Source organism: Oreochromis aureus, linkage group 19 (genome assembly GCF_013358895.1).
Source record: "Oreochromis aureus strain Israel breed Guangdong linkage group 19, ZZ_aureus, whole genome shotgun sequence".
In the NCBI taxonomy this organism is placed as follows: domain Eukaryota; kingdom Metazoa; phylum Chordata; class Actinopteri; order Cichliformes; family Cichlidae; genus Oreochromis; species Oreochromis aureus.
The window spans coordinates 6,019,017-6,040,107 of record NC_052960.1 but is presented as its reverse complement, the minus strand read 5'-3'; the positions used below and the strand labels follow the sequence as shown (position 1 = coordinate 6,040,107).

At 40.8% G+C, this 21,091-nt stretch overlaps 1 protein-coding gene across 4 annotated transcripts in view; it reads right to left on the bottom strand.

Moving 5' to 3' along the window:
- Nucleotides 1–21,091, bottom strand: part of ralgapa1 (Ral GTPase activating protein catalytic subunit alpha 1) — a 78,752-nt gene that overhangs the window by 36,280 nt on the left and 21,381 nt on the right. For all 4 annotated transcript variants that reach the window (XM_039603566.1, XM_039603568.1, XM_039603567.1 and 1 more), the window contains exons 19-41: nucleotides 20,239–20,363; nucleotides 19,922–20,159; nucleotides 19,056–19,265; nucleotides 17,759–17,929; nucleotides 17,432–17,625; nucleotides 17,253–17,351; nucleotides 17,018–17,173; nucleotides 16,631–16,759; nucleotides 16,409–16,534; nucleotides 14,835–14,893; nucleotides 14,448–14,556; nucleotides 11,439–11,549; nucleotides 11,119–11,187; nucleotides 10,892–11,029; nucleotides 10,586–10,769; nucleotides 8,473–8,591; nucleotides 8,239–8,358; nucleotides 7,359–8,001; nucleotides 7,164–7,279; nucleotides 5,567–5,691; nucleotides 2,362–2,433; nucleotides 2,111–2,234; nucleotides 1,098–1,253 (exon numbers count right to left, since the gene is read on the bottom strand). In XM_039603566.1, the coding sequence (XP_039459500.1) occupies nucleotides 1,098–1,253; nucleotides 2,111–2,234; nucleotides 2,362–2,433; nucleotides 5,567–5,691; nucleotides 7,164–7,279; nucleotides 7,359–8,001; nucleotides 8,239–8,358; nucleotides 8,473–8,591; nucleotides 10,586–10,769; nucleotides 10,892–11,029; nucleotides 11,119–11,187; nucleotides 11,439–11,549; nucleotides 14,448–14,556; nucleotides 14,835–14,893; nucleotides 16,409–16,534; nucleotides 16,631–16,759; nucleotides 17,018–17,173; nucleotides 17,253–17,351; nucleotides 17,432–17,625; nucleotides 17,759–17,929; nucleotides 19,056–19,265; nucleotides 19,922–20,159; nucleotides 20,239–20,363 (3,593 nt within the window). The remainder of the gene's footprint in view (nucleotides 1–1,097; nucleotides 1,254–2,110; nucleotides 2,235–2,361; nucleotides 2,434–5,566; nucleotides 5,692–7,163; nucleotides 7,280–7,358; nucleotides 8,002–8,238; nucleotides 8,359–8,472; nucleotides 8,592–10,585; nucleotides 10,770–10,891; nucleotides 11,030–11,118; nucleotides 11,188–11,438; nucleotides 11,550–14,447; nucleotides 14,557–14,834; nucleotides 14,894–16,408; nucleotides 16,535–16,630; nucleotides 16,760–17,017; nucleotides 17,174–17,252; nucleotides 17,352–17,431; nucleotides 17,626–17,758; nucleotides 17,930–19,055; nucleotides 19,266–19,921; nucleotides 20,160–20,238; nucleotides 20,364–21,091) is intronic.

The window sequence follows — 21,091 nt, the reverse complement described above, 5'->3', positions numbered from 1 at the left end:
GTGATTCGCACAGATGAGACGGACCACGACGTAGACCTGGAAAAATGTCTGGCGATGGACAACACTGTTTGTGTTTTCAGTGTGTGGCAGGGGGTGGCAATGATAAATGTCAGTTTAGCCTGTTTGTGGACACGTTTGTCAAACTGTGTCTGTAAGCCTGTGTGCACTCGCTTTGTCCAGCATTAACACAAATGTATGGCTGTGCGGTTATTTGGGCAGACGGATGTGAATGAAACCTGCCGTGGATGTGTGTTTGTGTCACGTTAAACGGGTTCACAGTGGCGTGTGTGCGTGTCCATATGTGACTATGCGTGTTTGATGGGGCCATCAGCTGATCAGGGAGACGGATGGTGTCGGACCAGGCGGTGATAATCCAATCAGGAGCCTGAAGCGACGTGATAGGCCGAGAAGCAGGAAGTATGATCTGATTAAGGGGACATTATGGCCATGTGCAGAGCGCCCAGTGCCTGGGGGATGACAGGTGTGTACACAGACAGACGCACACACACACACACACGCACAATAAACCTGGCTGCCTAGAGGCTGATACAACCCCACGCGCCACACTGCACAAATACAGACGTGATTGCTCCGAGGAATTATTGAATACATTGGTGTGGGGTAGAAACACTGACATCAGAGTGGTGTGAGTGTGTACCTATGCTCATCAAAGAGGAGTGGGTGGACGAAAAGAAGGACTGAGGAGTTCTTGTCCCCTCACTACATAAAAGAAGTGAAATTAGAACAATAAGCATGCTCATTATTACTAATTACTCTTTTCCACAGCACATAAAACACACTCAGATGTAGTCTGGGAGATGTTTCCATCCATCTTTCAAGCAATTTTGACAATTTTTGAAATGTCACAGTGGTTTTCTGTGTTGCCCAAAACCCCAAAATAGCAAATAAATTGCTGCTAATGACACATATTTCATACTTAATTGCGACTGGTTACAAATTTACTACTGCTACACTATTAACACTCTATAAGAAACAAACAAACAAACAAAAAAACACCAAAGAGGAACTAGCACCCTTCACAGAGAGCCTGTATACATCCATCTGCACGTCTAGACAAACTGTGTCGAGTGTGTTACCTTCTTGGTGAGGTTAAGGTCCTGGTCGTGGGGCATGCGAGTGGAGACGTGGTAGATGACCTCAGTAGTGGAAGTGGCGTAGTAAGGAGTGGTCTGGCCCGTGCTGCGATTTCTCTGAAGGCCTCCCATGAAACCACAGTGAGTGGTCAGGTCCACCTAAATGGCCCGAGCACACAAACCATATCAAGCGAGGTCCATTTAACAAAATATAACCTCTGCATTCAGTGAGCTTATCTCATATTATGTAAGGCTATAAATGCTGTGAATTGTGTTCACGCTATATTCTTGTCCCTAAACATATAATCAAAGTGCTAACATATTATAAAGAAAACAAGTTTTTGTCAGTAGCAGTAAATGATCCTAAATAACCAGCTAGTTTCCCAAATTTCAAACTTCTTTTCTCCATATTTTAATTCTTGAACTCTGCTGGAACAGCACTGCATGGATTATAGTTCAAAATGTAACTATTTATCTTTTACTTCGGCTTAATGAGGCGCATCAGTTCCACCTCTGTCTGAAACGAGCCATTTTAGCTCCTTCCCCTTTAAGCCAGTGGTTCACGCCCGTCCAAGCCCCCACAATTTTTATCAACAATCACCAGTGAAAAACAATCCAAGCTCTGAGGCATTGCATATGAGTATCTGCAAACTGTTTTAACTTATTTTGCCTAATTAAAATTTGCATTTTTTACCTGGCTGTCTCCTGATTGGCTGCCATTCACAAACAGAAGATTTGAACAAGGTGGGCCACAGCTGTGTGCCAAAGCTGATCATATTAAACCTTAGAGTACGTGTATTCACTAAAGATGACTTAAGCAGAATTCACATTATTTGGTTTCATAGGCCTAAATATTACTGTTATTACATTAATTTTGTGTTTTGCTTCGTCACACACTGCTAAAAAGAATAAAACACACAGGTGACTGTTTAGGTTTTCATTACTTTGAAATGGTCCTGATAATGCTAAATCCATAATTAATATGATAAGTAATGTATGTATAAATGTGTTCTCACCTCCCACCCCAGTCCAGAAACAAAGTCCTCATACGCCTGGCTGCCTGCTGTGTTAGTCAGTATGGAGTGTTTGTCCTCTTGGCCTTCAGCCACGTAAAATACTGCAATTTTATGGGTTTCACGGCTGGAAGAGAATGAAGAAAAAAGATGAGAACCTATTAAAGCTGCAACACCAAACCGGTTCAAAGTATGACCCAACAAAAAGCTGAATGAACAGAAAAGATGGATTTTTTTTTTTCCAGGCTCCTCACCACTGCCGTGAATCCAGATTCTTCAGCTCTCTCAGTAATTTCTCATTCTTCCTCAGCAAGTGAAAACTACTCCTGTAAGACAGAAGTACACAAGTCGGGAACCATTAATCATCGTTATGGTTGAACTGCCTTTTGATCACTGACCAGCTGTTATTCCTGTCTCTACTAACTAGCTGGTTGCAGGTTTTGGTCGCCCTCACACAATGGCAAAAAAGAAGTGGTGTTTAAAGTCCACAAGGGCTTAAAGCATGACAATGTTGTTTTGTTCCCCCATTTTGGACCATCATACTACCAAAGGGGATTAAAAAAAAATAAAAATAAAAAATCAAACAATCAAGATCAGACTGAAGTGCAGACTTTTAGCTTTAATTCAAGGAGTTTAACAATATTACCTGTTGCACTGCATGACCTATTTAGGAATTAAAGGTATCTTTAAACATAGGCCCTGATTACTTCTTGCCTCTGAATGGACCCTTTAGCACTTTAACTATGCAGTAAATGTCCTGCACCAGCCTCACATCTGTCACTTTTGACTTCCTCATACAGTACCACAGTTCCTCTATTGACACCCTATAACATGCTTCTTCTAGATCCACAAAGACAGCGCTTGAGGAAAAAAACTCATTTTAATACAAGACTATAGAGGGGAGGAGTGGAGACCGAGGAAGACGCACACTAACCGATCACCCATAAATGACCACAACCTAGATTTTAAATAAAGATTTTTACTTTCAGTCCCTTGTGGCTAATCTGTTTGGGTCCTCTAAATCATTTTAAAGTGGGCTGGGGGTTACCAGCTGTTGTTGACAGCTGCGGTTGTCCAGCAATTGCTACTACTAAACACAATCACATAGCATGTTGGTTTTCCTGTAGGTCTGTCTAAAATGGCTTCAGGGGGTATTTGCAGTCCAATTTTTTACTATGTTTTGTCCTCAATATAAAACAAAATGTGTGTAAGAGGCAGGGGAGGTGCTGGGTTTCTGAAGCTGCTGTCTCAACTCTGGCCTTACAAATACAGATTACTGGGTTTTAATATAAATGAGCAAATGCAGCCACACATCACAGGGCCTGCAGTTTATGTCGACGCCACTTTTAGGGTCCAAACATAAAATAAAAGGGACGTTATTATTAATGAAAACAAAAGCCTTTCATGCAGACTAACTTGTCCTGAGGCCGTTCAAAGTGTCCCAGCGACCAGCCCCCAACCTCTGCACCGCTGATATAAAACCTAGACTCGAGCGGTGAAGCTTGGAGTGGACTGATAATGACACGTCATTCTTTTCACTCTTAGAGAAAGGGGAAAAACGGGATAGAAAGAGCAGGAGATAAAGAGAGAGAGAGAGAGAACGAGAGGGGGACAGCAATTTGGTCTTTATTAAACTGATACTTGGTAATGGCCTCATTCTCTGCTCTCAAAGACTCCATTTACACCCTGGATTATAGGGAAAAGCATAAAAGGGGACACACACATGCACGCACGTAGGTGACTGTCAGTATCTTAGTGTCTGTAATGCCCCATATGAATACCTGGAGAGACAATAACACATGATTAGACAATCTCTTCTTTTCTTTCATCCTTATCCGTCTATTCTCCCTTTTCTCCAACATCCAAATTTCTCATTTTTACCTTCCAAATTCACTCACCTTTTCTGGCACCATGTCATTTTTTTTAAATTCACTGTCTACATTTACATGTGCCTCATTTCATCCTGTTTTCTGATTTGCCACTTCACGCTCGATCATTCTCTCCTCTTCTTTTATTCTAACTCCAAATGGGTTGAGTTTGATCAATAGAGCACTATACTCATTATCACACACTCTTTATACACACACACTCACACACAAGCACAGTGTGTTAAGAAGTCTATTGTGCAGGCTGAATGCAGAAAGTGTAATTCCCTGGATAAAGTATAAAGAGCGATGAGGGTCCATTAGATGGCTGGGCACTTTTAAAGTGATACCCTGACATTGTGTATTTTAGCCCAGAGTCACTGAGAAGATGAAATGCTGTGCATTATGAATGGGTAAATGTGAAGTGTAATGAAAAAAAAAAAAAAAGAGCACTCTGTTGAATTTGAATCTTTTTTTGTTTCATTTGCATTAAGCAAGAATATGCTTTGCTCTAAGAGACACTCCAGATCGAAAACAGCCTCTTAGTATATCTTGTACAAAAATTATGTTTTATGGCTTTTAAATGACAGAATAAACCATCGTGTCTTAATGGAAAGAATAATATTTTCATAAAATTAAACAAGAGAGTAAAAAAAAATATCCATGTTAAAGACAAAAACTCATTTGGAGTAACATTATCTAAGGGCTATAGATATATTTTCATGAGATATGGAATGCAACAAGGTTGTTTACATCAATATAGTGTGATGGTGTGTTATATTTTTCAGTAAAACGTTTGTGAAGGTACCATATAATAACTATGTTGCCCTCACACGTCTAACAACAGTTGGTAAAGTCCGCTGCGTTGTAGAAACAATAAAAGAAATCACCTCTTTTCAAAGTCACCACAATCCACTGACAAATATTTTTACTGTAGTAGAATATTGGATTAATGCGACTCCTGTGTGCTCTGACTGTTGTGTTTCAACCATGTTTAAAAAAACACAAAGCCAAAAACTGCAGTTTCCCTACTGGCCATTTAATCTACATCAACTCTGATGTTAAAATCACAGTTTTAAAAGATGGATGTCTTTAACAAGACAGGCTGAAAATAAAGCTAATGAGAAGTTCCTGAAGCCTGCATTCTTTTTAATAGTCTCCAGGGGGCAATAGCAGCAAAAAGACTTCTGGTCCTAAAGAAGTCTTTGGGAAAATAGCTCCTGGCTCTGACCTCTGTAAATATTTTCCAAATAAGTTTATGCTGCTAATTTTGGGTCATAATGTTTAAAACATTAGGTCCGTTTTAAATTTGGGCCATTTTATGTTTTAGAAATGAGGATTATCCAGGTTTTCTTCTCTTCCTATCTTTTGTATTTGACTTCCAACTGAACATTTAGATATACCCTGTGGACCACAACTCATCTTGAAAACAGAGGTCTACATTACACAGCTCTAATAATCCCTTTTAAAGTGACCATTAACATAAAGTTTAGAAGTGGCACAAATACTGTTGATAAAAAGAGAACATAAATATCATTAACCCAAAATTCCAGTTTAATTTGGGATTGTCACAGCGTGCAGTGCTCGATCTTACCTTTTCTCCCAGGAGTTGAGCCCCAGTATGTTGATCAGTAGTCTGCAGTAATAGAAGGCCGACTGTGGCGTCTGAGTCTCTGGTTCAGTCTGATGCACGGCTCTCATGTTCAGCTCCTCACCTCTCTGAAACATTCGATTGCTTCATTTTAATGCAAAAAAAACAAATAATTAAATAAAACATGGAAAATACAACAATGAGCGCCAGCCACCACGGAGGCTTATGACAACAAACATAATGATGGTGCTTTTAATCACACTACACTAACCCAAGAGTTTTTCTGCTGATTATTTTCAAATCAGAATTATGTAAAATCAATTTTAATACACTCACTGGCCACTTTGTTCGGTACACCTGTTCAGCTGCTTGTTAATATAAATACCTAATCAACAATCCCATGGCAGGAACTCAGTGCATTCAGGCATAAACATGGTCAAGATGACCTGCTGAAGCTCAAACTGTGCATCACAATTCAGAGCAAAGGTGATTTAAGTGGTTGTTGGTGTCAGATGGTCTGGGTATTTCAGAAAGTGCTGATCTGCTGGGATTTTCCCAGACACCCATAACTAGAAGACCACACTGAGAGCCACTCCTGTCAGCTAAGAACAGGAAACCGATACCACAATACCCCAAAGCTTTATAACAAAAGATTGGAGAAACATGTCCTGGTTTGATGAGTCTCAATTTCTGCTGTGACATAACAATGGTAGGTCCAGGATTTGGTGTAAACATGAAGGCTATTCTGTTTTTTATGACTGGTTCAGGCTGCTGGTGTAATGGTGTGTGGCATATTTTTTTGGGCCCATAAATACCAACTGAACATCATTTAAATGACACAGCCTACCTGAGTATTATTGACATGCTGACATGCCCATCTCTATATGACTACAGTGTACCCATCTCCAGAAGGATAACATATCATGTCAGAAACTCAAATAACTTTTTTTTGAACATGACAAAGAATCGGTGTACTCAAATAGCCTTCACAGTCATCAGCTATCAAACCAAAAGAGAAGCTTTGGGGATGTGATGGAACAGGAGACTCACATCACAGGATGTGCAGCTGACAAATCTGCAGCACCTGTGTGATGGCATCATGTTAACATGGAACAAAATCTTTGAAGAATGATTCCAGCACCTTGTTGATTCTATGCCATGAAGAATTAGGGCTGCTCTAAATGCAAAATGGGGGCCACTCTGTGGTATTAGCAAGGTGTAACTAGCAAAATGAACTTTTTTCTTCCAGAAATGTTGGATTCACTGATAAAATAAATAACAGTTATAAAACCATCATTTGGTGTTTTGGTATTATCAGTTAGCTTCTTTGTGTTTAGGAGGCATGTTCCTTCGATTCTGTGCAGCAGGGACAACAAAGCTTTTTCTACAGTAGACATGTTGACTTATTTTAACAGAAAAAAATCATGACATGGATTAGCAATGGCTAAAAAAAATAAAAATCTTAAAACAAGTCTGATGATAGAACTGTAATAAATCCCCACATAGGGAAACACATGCTGTACTGCATGTGTGAAGGTCCAATAACTAAAGGCTCAGGAGGTTAATGATTGCTATTGATGCTAACATAGGCAGCACGCACATGAAGGACGAAGTCTCTCTCAGCAGCACTTTGTTTCAGGATGGCATTGATCACATCGTTCTCCTGCTTCTCTGAAACACACACTGGAGGAGGTGCTGGGATGTTGAGCGGCATACCTGCGGGAACCAATCAGGAATCAGAGTTGCTACTTGGGAATGTGCTGAACAGCTGTAGAGGTCAGATTAAAGCAAATACCTGCTCTCTGTAGACACTCAGGACTCGAGTATCCCAGGTACTGCAGCATTTCATCCAGTGCATCATCTCCTTCTCTCAGTGAGTCCCACGCTGGCACCGCCTCCCGACACACGCGTTTAGCCAATGGCGGAGCCAGATGCTGCTCTAAACTCGACTTTGCTGGATCTGCCTCACTATCCATTCGATGTTCATCTTTCTCCCCCTCCTCCTCCTCTTCTTCCCTTTCAAATCCATCTCCACCTTCTCTTCGATCTTCTTTCTCCCCCTCACTTACTTTCCTCTCCTCCGCTTCCTCCTCTCCCTCTCCCTGAGACTCCTGCCTGTCTCCATCCATCCTCACTCCCTCCTCTGCCCCCCTCTCCTCTTGCCCGTCCTCCTCGCTATCTTCTCTTTTCGCTCCCACCTTTTTCGGCGGACCTCCTGGTGGGGTGCGTAAATGAAGATTTGTAGTGCGCGGTGACTGCGTGTGTGTTAAAAGTGTGTGCGCTGGACTGTTAGGAGAACATGGCGGAGGCCCGTAGAGGACGGCGGAGTCCCACGAGTGTTTTCCAGCTACATCTCGGATGATGACACGAACACAAGCAGGAGCAGAGGACAAACCAGCCGTCATTCCACCTCCTGGCACACCGGACTCTGATCGGATCTGGAAAATAGTGGCAGAAGAAGCAATAAATAAAATAAAATAGTAAAGAAATCACAAAATAAATATTTTATATTTTTTAAAGATTGTTTCCCAACTAATGTGTTAATAATATAATAAATGCAGTAGTCATCGTGTTTGTATTCCAGGTGTAAAAGTAATTATTCAAGTAATAAATTCATGTATGTTTAACCCTGACAAATACACGCAGAAGGCAATGGAACTTTTATGAAGATTTACCTGAAGCACAGACAGCAGCGTGGATCCATTCAGAACCAGGAACTGCAGGTTTGGTGAATGGAAGAGTTCTGGCCCGAGATCTGCACTCTCACAGAACGGGTTGTCCTGGTTTTCACACACCTGCAAAACATGACATTATAATTATTATAGCAGCAAAATAACAACAGCTTTCAACATTTCGCACAGTCGCCTCCCTTTAAATCAACTTAGCCACCAAACTCAAAGTAACAGTACCTGACTGGACAGAGTAGCAGGGCCTCCGGACATGGGATAATGTCCCAGATGGTTGACCAGGTGGGTAATGACTGTTCTGGCTGCAATGGAGACGAGGCCCTGCTGAATACGGCTACGAACTGCAGAGAGAATACAGACAATAAAAGATATAGTTAAGAAGTAGCAGATCATTATTTTATCACCTATAATGAAAAATAAAAATAAGGGATTGAACTGTCAGGATTTAGAAAGTTAACTGTGAGACAAACGTTTTATTGCTCTGGAGAAAATTTAAAGGAGGGTGGGGGGAGGGGGGAAGCAATAGCAATAGCAATGCCGAATTATTTTTTGGAAATCATAAAGAAACTGATTGCCATTATCATAGAAACAACACACTGAATATAATAAAAGGAACATTTTCAAAAATTACAGTAATTAGAAATTCTATTAGATGCAAGTCAATGCATATACCATTAATACAAATATAATTCATTGCTGTTACACTTTAATACATTTGGAAACAACAATAAATTAAATAGTTTTATTACTTAAAATGAGAAACAAGTAAGGCTGCTTACTACGAGAACACTGATCCAATTTTCTTTGAAATCCCGGAAAATAAAATGTATTTAGAAAGATTTAGCTCATTTTAAAACAATAAAATACAAAAAGCTTAAAGATATATTTCTGTTATACGGATTAATTATGGATCAGTGCTGATATAAATATAAAAACATATATTTAGCTTTTGGTTGTCAAAAGACAGATTTTATTGGTGGTTTTATTGGTGAAGAGTCCATGCTCGTTTCTGTTTTTCGTTTGCTGTTCCTCATACAAGACTAGAGGGGCACAGAGGCTTTCAGGCTGTGGCAGCAAGGCTCTGGATCGGTTTACCACTCCAGCTCTGTTATGATGACTCTGTAGAGTCTTTAAAACAAAACGCTTTTCAGGCCTTCTGCTGAAATTGTTTTGTTATTTATGTTTATATTTATTTTAATCCTATTTTCATATCAGTTGTGTTTTTAACATTTTTGGGGCTTGTTTGTAAAAAGTGCTATATAAATAAACTTTAATCACTTTGCAGAGAGTGTTGCCTTTGGCTGACCCTCTTCAGTCTCTATTCATTACACACACAGCAGGCTCTATATCTACAGTTTACTCTCTGATTAATGTGCGCTGATTGAATAAAAATAAACTAATTTTCTCTCATTATCTTTTAGCAGAGGTTTAGCAAAGTAAATCTTCTGCATTGCAGCCTTCTGTAGGGCTGATTGGACTGGAGTGTTACTGCAGTGAGGCGAGTAGCATCCACTGATAAAATAAACAACAAAAGTGTTAAACCTGCAGTTTCACAGTGAGAGGAAAAAGTGTGAGGGATACTCTGACTTGTTCTTTAGTTTATGAGTTAACTTAAGGAATCACTGTAGAAACTAGGAGAAAGTACAAGCACACTTTCAGCTCGTACATAGTTTGCACCACGCTGAGAAGAAGCCAATGCCATCACACATTGTGCTGCCAGCCGATCCTGGTTAATCAACATCATTACACACACACTGTGAAACATGCGCGCGCGCGCTTTACGGCAACTCCTTATTGACAGGCTGTGCACAGAGTACAGATATGTATTGACCAGATTTTCAATGACTCCCTGAACCTCGGAGGGTGCTCTAAAAGAGGCGGACAAGGTAAAGAGAAGCAAAGGGAAAAAAAAGAAGATAAATGAACCCAGCAGAATGTAATAGAAGTGAGAGGAACATTAGCAGAAAATAGTCTTAGGATATTAAAAGAATAAAAAACGGAATTGTGTAAGTGAAGATTAGTGGTTAGAAAAGAGAAGACAGGAGAGGAGAAGCATGGCCTTTCGGGCTACTCCAGTCATTAAACTAGACAGAGTTCTGGTGAACCACAGCAGGAGATGATATATACTCTGACACAGATGCAGACAGGTGTGCACACATGTAAAGACTAGACCAAAGGTTTGGCAGACACCTTGGTGTCATAGTGTAAAGATTTTCTATATGTATCTGGATCAACGCACCACAGTGCATGGATTATTAAAGCGACAAGAGGAAAAAACAGAAACGTAATAGGTGCTAACCGCTGTGCAATGCATCTCCACTGCCTGATAAATTACCTTCGGTGACTGGCTGCAGTTTGCTGGATCGTTCAGAGTCCGGACTGTGTAGCGGTTCTGGTTCTCGGAGGCTCTCTAAAGGCAAGAATGGGTCGTAGTCTGGACTCAACAGGTCCGACAGTTGCAGCGGGAAATACTTGGGACTGCTGAAAGACTGTGCCCCATACACACAGCCATGTAATACCTGGACACATTTTTAAAAGAAAAAAGCGGATGAGTGGATTCTTTTGTGCATCGTTTACAGCTCCAGTTGAGCCAAACTGGCCTAATACTGACATATATGTGAATATAAACACAAGCATATACCTTATAAATACAGCTGAGGAGCGTCTTGGTAGGCTGGTCCCTCTCTGGAGGGCTTCGTGTTTGCACAGGCTGAAGAAGAGTCTTTGGAGGCAGTGCCATCACCCAGTCCAACAGACACAACAGGAGGGAAACTACCAGCTGCAACACACAAGTACAATTTTTAAAAACTAACAAACTAACAATCCAGAGAGTTTAAAAAAAGTGTTATGTGAACGTGAGCAGCTTACCCTTTTATCCAGTTCATGAGGCGAAGACTCAGTAGTAGGCAGCAAGTATGTGATGGTGGCAATCAAAATCTGAAAGAACAGAGTAAGATTAAAATGAGCATTAATCCCTCTGAAGTTATGCGACACCATGAAGCAGCGACACTTTTTAAAACCTCTATAAAAAATTCGTTAAATGTCTACCAGCACTGTGAGGCCTTGGCTTTACACAGCATGACGTCAGTCATTAGGATGTTATGGCACAGCAATAGCGGTCTTAACAAATGTTCAGAAATATTAAAATATTAATGTTGCTCAAATGTTCTCTGTATTTTATGTCTCACCTCTACAATCTTCTTTGGAGTGTCGGGTGGGAATTTCTGAAGATGATCAACGTAACTGATCAGAAGGTGCAGGATGTCTGACGCCACTAGCGCTACACTCTTATTGGGGTACTGAGGGAAACAGGAGACAAAACACTGATGTTAATTCACCGGTCTGGGTTAAATAATTACACACATTCATTTTTAGCAAAGTCCATCAGTATCGGTTATCAACCATCTGTCACTGGCATGTCTTGTATTTCACACGGCCATAATGAGGTTGCTTGTTAATACGAAATCCTATTTCAGGCCAAATTATTTTGACCCTTCTCTCTAGAAAGTGAACATGTCCAGGAAAGAGGATGAATGGTTCCACAGGACCGTTAAAAGGTTTAAACAAGTAGCGCATTTTTTCTAAACTATTAATAACTTTGGTTTAAATTAGTCAACAAAAGTATTTACAATCGGCATGATGGCATTAATTACCAACAGACAAATATAAAAAAAATGATATGAGGACAGTAAATTATTAGTCTAAATATCCTATAATAAATCATGTATTATTTATTATCTCTAAAAGCTTCTCTTTGTGTTGCCTGCCAGTCTAAAAACACACATTCTCCTTCACACTGCTCAAATTAATACTGGCAGGCATCATATAAGCATCTTATATGTCACAACTAACACATCAGTTATCAGTGCTCAAATCCCACAGATAGTATTTACTATACTTCTTTAAGGTTGACACAGTGTTTACAGCATAATAAGTATGAAGAAAGAGAATTTACAGATTAGTCAGGCTGTAATGAGGATCACAGACAACAAGGCAAAAAATGCTTACAGATGAAAGGCAAAGAGAACAGCAGGAAGAGCATGGAAATATGACAATCCCTCAAGCTTTGTGTGTGTGTGTGTGTGTGTGTGTGTCACAAAGCCAATGGCTGGAGCTACTGGCTGCTGGTATGAAGGCAAGAGATTCAAAAGTGGACAAGATGTGTGTACACATGCAATGGTGTGTGTGTGAGAGAGACACAGCTTGCAGCATTCCCTCTGGATTAGTCTCCTATCTGAAGAAGGACCAAACATATTGACAGTCCAGGGTTTGCTCCCAGGAGTGAGTGAATGCAAGTGCGTGTGTGTGTGTGTGTGTGTGTGTGTGTGTGTGTGTGTGTGTGTGTGTGTGTGTGTGTGTGTGTGTGTGTGTGTGTGTGTGTCTCAGTGTGTTTGTGTCAGTGTGTTTGTGTGTGTGTGATGGGTCGTTGGCTGCCGATACACGAGCAAGGGATTCCAAGGTGGAAAAGGTATGCGTGTGTGTGTTTGGCTTTAGATGAGACAGTAAATGTTGGGCCGTATTATTGTGATCCACAGGCCTCCCAGTCTGAAACACACTATGCCCACTGCGGAAATTTCACCAACACCAACACTCGTTTTCCATCATACTTTGGCTGCTCGCAGGACAACATGTTAAACACATCCTCCATCTAATCCTCCAGTATTAACTCTGTACTTTGGTCTGCTTACCTTACCTATAACTCTGAATTTAAAGCTGTGGTATGCAACATGTTTCTGGCATCATTGGACAAAAATGCATTATAACCTTTTAGAATAGCCAGAACTATTTTTAGATCTCAAGTAAAAGGAGTCTTAAAGCTCATTAGAGGTGCAGTCAGACTACACAAACTTGTGTAAAGAGAATTACAAGTAAGCAATGTGTTAACCTACTAGTGAAGTCACAAAAGTAAGTAAGAAGGGAGGAATTGAAATCTGTGGCACACAGCAAGGTGATGATAAAGGAGAAACCCAGACAGCAATGTTTGTTTACATCGGAAATCAACTTCTGCCAATTCTTAAAAGTTAGATAATTCTGTCAATGTCAAAATGATTAGCTTATTTAGTGAAGATCTATAGTGAATTTTAATCCCACTGAAAAACAGTGCACAGGTTAACATGGCTACCTTAAAATCAACTGATAAAGAAACAGTCATGCAGGAATAGAGATCCCTGCATCCACAGTTGGCAAAAAAAGTGTTGCTTCTCTTGAAACGTGTCAGCTGCAGTGGTAAGAGAAATTTTTACTTTGAAATCAAAGGTACTTAATTTATAGTTTGCATTGCAGTTTTACTACCACTCAGCCACTAGCTGGCGAGTGGTTTTTGGTGCAGCAACCTCTTTGTAATCATCTCACAGCGAGTGCCAACAACTTCCATGGGAATACACATTCTCACCAGGGTCTCTCTGACTGGTCTCTATGTTTATGTGTCTGAAGTTTTAGTTGCTAATTTTTATTCTCTTTAATGAAGTACACTCATGTATCCATGCTTGTCTAGTGGGAAGGGTTTAGGACAGAGAGGAGTGAGAGACATGTCAGTGACCCTCTAATTTTATAACTGGCACATTTTACAGGACTTTACATAGGAGTTTCCTATCAAAGGCTATCTTCACAGTACAAACTACAACAACAATAGGAATATATCAACAAAGATAACAGTTCTATAGTTTGGATTTTCAGGGTTTACATAGTATTACTTAGGATTCACATTCAGGTATAGAAAAGGGATCAGTGAAAATGTCTATGTCTTAAAAAAAGAAAGAAAAGGATAAAGAACAGACATACGTTCTCTCATACACTACATTAAAGTTATTTATCTATGTAAGTGGTCTGCATTATACCATGGCTTGCCTCATGGAAACAGTATGATAAACTTTCAGCCTAAAAAGGAGCAGATGTTTTGGCTCTACTGTGTTGAGCAGATCAGTGCAACATGCGGCCAGTCTGCTGTGCCTTTGAATCAGAGTCACTGCTTTGGTCTTATTTCACTGGACCACAGTCAGAAACTGAGAGATCCATGGTCATCGGGGACAAAGTGTGAGAACAGACAACTATAACACACAACTCATAATGCGATCAGGCTGGTCTGACATTTCAGTCTTAATGAGTCGCAGTTCAAATATAAAATTTAGGTTGCTTTTTGGAAGTCCGGCTGAACAGAACTTAATTGCTATTTATAGATGTACTGAGGTGTGACTGACCTTCAAGGTAACACAGATCACATTGAGAGCATCTTTAATCTGTGGATGTTGAGTCCCGTGGGCCAGCTCCTCACACAGCCATATCCCCAGACTGCACAAAGCCACACACCTGACAAAAACAGCACAGTGTGAGCAAGCGGTTTTACAATAAAGGTCTCTATAAATGCTGTTTACCGGAATCACTGCATATATTAATATTACACACAGGAACCAGCATAAAATAAAGAAATACTCGCTAACGGTGAGCACAAACAGATGTGGTCACATACTGAAGGAACTGATTAACAAATGAAAACTTTAGGTAACCTGGGGCACCTGCTCAACACTGTATACGTGTAATGAAAAATAAATAAATAAATGAATAAACAAACTTTGTAAACCCTTTACCTAGCAGGAGCAGAGGGTTCATCCCTGGCAGAGGTCAGGATGGTTTTGATGATATGCTCCTTAAAAAAAAGAAAACAACAAAAAAACAAAAACATACAGCAAATCAGTTTTCAATAGCAATATATCAGCCGAACACTAGTATTGTTATTACAGGCATTAATATAAAAAGTCATGTTGCTGACCTCAGATTGAAATACTGATGATAATAATTGGGATTATGATTTTTGCCATAATTGAGCAGCCCTTAAAGGTGTGTATAATAAATAATAACAATAATGATAAGACTCCATCCTTGAAATGGCCCTATTAGAGTAGCTTTGCATGATTCACTGTTCAAAATAATCCTTCTCTATCTTCTCTAGTCTCAGTGTAGTCCTTGAGTTTGTCCAGTATCTGAAACAAGACATTTTAGTTCATTTCCCCCTCCCTTTAAGCTAACCTCATTATTTGGCAGTGTTTGATATGAGCATCCATCATTTCAACACTATTTATATGTCAGAAAATGAGGACAAACTTATTAGTTCCCAGTCAGACAAACAGGAAATAGATTCAAGGAACTACACCATGTGGTGTTAATGCATATCGTAGACACATATGCTGGACTAAATATGGACACATAGTCACAGTTTAAACACGTCAACAGACACCCCAGACACGTTCACACACTCCCTGGTCTTGTCCCTCTGGTCAGTGTTAATGACCGCTTAGTGATTCAAAACAAGCTTCTGCCACATAAGAAAGCAGTGAGTGAGCCTGAGGCGCTGCCACGCATGGCATTAGCAGTTTACATGGCACCAACAACAATAACAACATCAGTCCCATCGCCCTCAGCTCAAACAAGAATGGCTGATGAGACATTAACCTATTAGTTTGCCTCCGAGATCCCCTATGGACAGCCGACGTTTGAACTGACCTGGATTACAAACAAAGCAGATAAACTTTTTGAGCTTTAGATGTGTGAGTTAAAAAAAAAACTAACACATTTTCAGACCTGTCAGTTTAACTGTATCGTCCTGCTCTTCCCCACACTTACCAAAAGATTAAAGTAATTTCTTAAAAAATGTTATTTTCTCAATATTTTCTTGTGGTGTATTGTAATACTCTACCAGAGAAGTGCATATGAGGTATGATGAACAGTTTATCTACTGTGGATACACTGAACCAGGCTGCACTGCATATCATTTGCAGAAAGGATGCTGCAAAGAATTTTCTGTGCATTTGTAACTGCTAGGATGGCTATAATTCCCTATTATCCAAACAAGAGAAGATAACACCATCTAAAATGACAAAAATACAGAAATGATAGAGAAAGATTTTAATGGTAGTTGGAGCCTCTAGTGAAGGATAATTTCAGCCACCTAAATACACTGCTACTGAAAATATTCCATAAACTACATTTACATACATTAGAAGGACACCTCAGGCTGGAGACAAGGTTAAGGTCGAGATGGTTTGGACATGTGAGAAGAGAAGATTCGTGGATGCAGTGAGGGAGGACATCCAGAGACTTGGTGTGACAGAGGAGGATACTAGGGATAAGGTAAGGTGGAAGAAGATGATCGGCATTCATGTACCTTGACATCAGGGAACTTGGTAAGTACCACGTCAGCTGTGGTGGGGTGGAGAGCAGGAAGCTCCCCGTAAAAGTTGGGAAAGCACACCAGAGATCCGAGAAGAATCTGTGCTTCAACTCTTGGAGCCTTTGAAGGAAAATAAAACTTGTTAGGGAGACAGGAAAGAAAGAATCAGCTCCTGTAAAGCTGGAAACCAACATTGCAAATGGGATGATTTCTTACATTGAGTGATGAGCAGGCAGTGACTCTAGAAGCTGCAATGATGAAATCCAGGATCAGCATGGTGGCTCCAGGTAGACCGATACTGAAGAACCTGGGACTACAGTGCTTGATGATGGTGTTCACAATGTCCTGTAAAAGTAATACAGTTTTTCTTAAACATTTAGCTTCAAAGGTGCATTCACAGTAGCACAGCATGTTTGCCTGCATAAGTATCCTTCCTCCCTATTTCCCTGCTGTCCTGCACTTACTCTGTGCTTAAAGATATGGATTTGCGTATTTAACATTAATATTTTTTTTAGTAGCTGCAAGATTAAAGAAATCTATTAAATATAAAATATGCTGTTTGTTAATATATCATGCTCAAGTATGAATTTGAGACCACTCTACCTGGTCTTGGTGGAGAAGTCCTTGGTGCATGATGTTATAGAAGTGTGTCAGATAGTCTGTGTTTGGTGAAACATCTTGCCGTCTCTTCATGATCCTACAAATCAGCTTGTAGGCGTGAAGTTTCCCCTGCTTGTAACGCTCTGTCAGCATGGTGGCCTTAAGAGAAAAGACTGCTTAACTAACACTGAAACACGTTATGTTATAGCCCTTATTGTTACCTCTTTATCACACATACCTTAAAAAGCCAAGGGGTGAGGATTCTCAGGGGTGGGATCAGAACAGGGGGTGGAGGAGACGACTGGTTATCCAGAGAAATGCCCAAATTATCCCTGATCTGCAAACAGAAAGCTTGTCATTGGAGAACATGTTCACTGACACAGGAGTTGCGGGTTCGCTATATGTCTCAGTTCTCACCTTGGCCAGGTTTTGCCACAGTTCACACAGGTAGTCAAAGACCTGAGCGTGGATTTCTGGGTCCTTAATGCTGTTCACATCTCCCAGGATACCCAGCATCCTTCTCCACATCACTGTGGCAACATCTGCGTGCCATCCGGTCAGAGAGCCGCCCGCCATCACACTACAGTCCTCACTGGGGAACTCGCTTGTTTCTGGAATTAATGAGTCAATGAGAATATGACTGAGTCATCCTACAAAGTATTTCATATTCACAAACATGATTAAAATACTACACTTTGTATGAACAGGAAAATGTATCTGAAAGTGAATGCCTCTGAGTACTACCCAGGTCGTCGGGGGTCTGTAAGACAGAGTTGTGGAGTTTCTGGTCCAGCTGTAAATGGGTGTGGGAGTGGGAATGCGTGTGCTCAGTGTGCTCTGCTGTCAGAGTGGCAGGGGAAGGAGTCTGGGAGCGAGAGCCCCCAAGCGAATGCATGGGCGATGCACTCTCAGAACCTGCAAGAAGGCACACACAAGGGAAAGAATACAGAAAATATCAGCAACTCCTGATAAGGCAACGTGAGGAGGAGATTCATGCTTTATTGTGGAATGTGAGTTATGACTTATATCAAAGAAGGAGACTTAAAACCTAAGTCCCGAGTGGATAGTAAAAAAACGTCATTTTAAAGATCACATAGAAAACCAAGACAATCAGAAAAATACTTTCTTATGATAGTTCAGTCCATTTTTCTCTTTGATTTATAAGCATGTTATTTGCTTCAGCTATTATGTATTTTATTATTCTGCTCTCATGCTTTTTATTGACACTCATCACTGTGATATTTAAAAAAAAAAAAAAATCCTGAAAACGTGACAGATGTTTTTGTTAATCAATAACAAAAGACTGCATTCGAAGTATCTGTTGATCTTGTACCTTTACGAGTATTTCTAAATAGGCTTGCTCGACAGGGTTTCTTTTGCAGCGTGCCTATCATTGTTTGAGTCCTTTTACATCATTTTAAATGGTTACTCAACATCGTGGGAAATGAGAGCCTGCACTCAAATTTCAAATAAAATGTTCTTAGGGATGCACATCACTGTAGAGAGGAGGTAAAGTAAAAAAAGGGCTGGAATAAAAAAAAAGTGTGATATTCTATTCAGAGAAAGGCTGCTTGATTACAACAAAAGGCATGATCACTTAGTTGTTTAAAGTTGTAATCTTGATTAGTTAATGTCTTACAGGGATTCATGAATCCAATAGGGAGTTTAGGGTGTGCAGGATTAGGGTGTGTTTTTCACTGCAAAAGACCATAGTGGAAGGGCAACTGCTGTTCTGAAGCTTTAACCACTGGATGTCTGCAGTTGTGGGGAGATGAGCTGGTGAACAGCAAACTTCACCAGCTCAGGCGATCTGACACACAAATCAGTGTTATACAAGCGTTATTTATTTCAACTTCTTTTATCTTTATTAGACTCAATGCTCATAGTTTTTGGGATGTTTTCTGAATATTTGTTTTTTTTACCCCCCTCATTTAATCTACTGGTAAATTACTCATTGGGAAAACCCCTTGCATGGCATAAAACCACAGTATTTAAGGGTTCTGGTGAGCAGGTATAGAGCTGAAGTCTGTTATGTCCCTACCTGTAACCGTGACAGTGTGGCTCAGGCTGCTTGTCTCTGAGTCGATGTGAAGTGTCGTCAAACTGGCCACCTCATGCTCTTCACCGGCCACACCCCCACCAAGGCTGTCCTGATCCAGCGAGCTGCCTCGACCTCCTCCTCCTCCTCCTCCTCCCCCTCCTGCTGCAGATCCAACTCCCCCTGCAGACGCCTCGGAGCTAAAAGTAAAATCTACAAAAGAAAGAAAAGTCATCATTGCTGTACAGTTGGTGATTTTCCTCTTTTAATTTCAGCAGCCTGACAAACTGTGATGGATTATTTTTAAACACTTCACAGAAAGTTCTTCAAAGTTAAACAGAAGATGAGATGGCTTACTCCTACAGATTAATTTACCTTAAAAAAAGAAACTCAATTTTGTGTTTTTCTGCTTCTCTTGGCAGAAACTTATTTTACATGAACTAATAAAAAAGTTTTGCACAAGATAACAGTTTTATACTTTAATATTGTTTTAAAAAGACGATAAATATGGTAAATGGCCTGTATTTGTATAGCGCTTTACTAGTCCCTAAGGACCCCAAAGCGCTTTACACATTCAGTCATCCACCCATTCACACACTGGTGATGGCAAGCTACATTGTAGCCACAGTCGCCCTGGGGCGCACTGACAGAGGCGAGGCTGCCGGACACTGGCGCCACCGGGCCCTCTGACCACCACCAGTAGGCAACGGGTGAAGTGTCATGCCCAAGGACACAACGACCAAGACTGTCAGAGCCGGGGCTCGAACCGGCAACCTTCCGATTACAAGACGAACTGCCAACTCTTAAGCCACGATCGCCCAAATATGTGGCGTGCAGTGTAAATAAACTGCTCATATCTTGTTCCTTACTATCAAATTTGCAGGTGGAGTACTGAAAGGCATTAAAGGAGTCTGACTGGCTGTCGGAGCTGATGACATCAGAACCGCTGGCACTAGCGGGTGACGTCCACTCAGAGGGAACCCCCGGATCATCGACAGGCCGAAGATCATCTAAGGGTCGCGATCCATCACGACTATGACTGGCCTCCAGGAGCTCTGGCAGATCCCTGGGAACTTCCAGGCTTCCCGGGCTGCTGCCACGGCGACCCTGTGTACAGAGTAGAAAGTGACACTCGTATCTTTCATCTTATGACACAATCTGAAATTAGCGTGTGTGTTGTACTAACTGAAGTTCCTTTGGCCCTCAGTCTCTCCTGGATAAACTCATCCATGAGGTCAGAGAAGTTTGGGTTGCTGCTTCCAACATCAGTGGAGACTGGACGGGCCTTCTGGACCACCTCCTCTTTATTCGCTACAAACACAAATGCATAATGAGGCAAAGAGGTAGACAAGATTATAATAAACACACACATACACAGGAATGATAAAAACCAATGAGCATCCACAAGCATAGGAAGCCATATAAGTAAGCAAACACACAAAGACAGACTGTGAAGCCCCTGTCAGACATTGTATACAAAACTATTAACCTGTTAAAGTGACAGCATACTCCCATTCAGACATTGTCCCCCATCTTCAAACAGGCTAGCTCACTATTCTGATCCTCAACATCATGCAGCTGCTTCACCAGCAAGTCTCTCTTCCAACTCCACAACCCTGAAGTCCAGCTGACAACTGCTCTTAAGGAAATCCAGGAAGAGACTCACTGGAGAGGAAGCTGAATGACATCATTCCCAGGCCAGCCAGCAGGTAGTAAATTTACATACCAGAGCCGAGCCTGGCTGGTTAGCAGCAACTGAACTTTCAAAATAAAATACTTTGATGCGCACCTTTAAAGTTATTCAGACATCTCAAGGTATTATTTGTTGTGCTGTCCATTATGTTTAAGGTGCATAAATGTCCCGTTTTTAGGTAGTTAACAGTTTAAGTCTTTTCTTGAGTTTTCTAATGAAAAAGTGACCAGGATGTGCATTCAGACAGGACTTGCTCAGATTCTGTCACATTTACAGAAAGGAGCAGATGCCTGAGAGGGGCTTGACTGATGCTTACCCACGCAAACAGTTTAAATGATAGAAAACT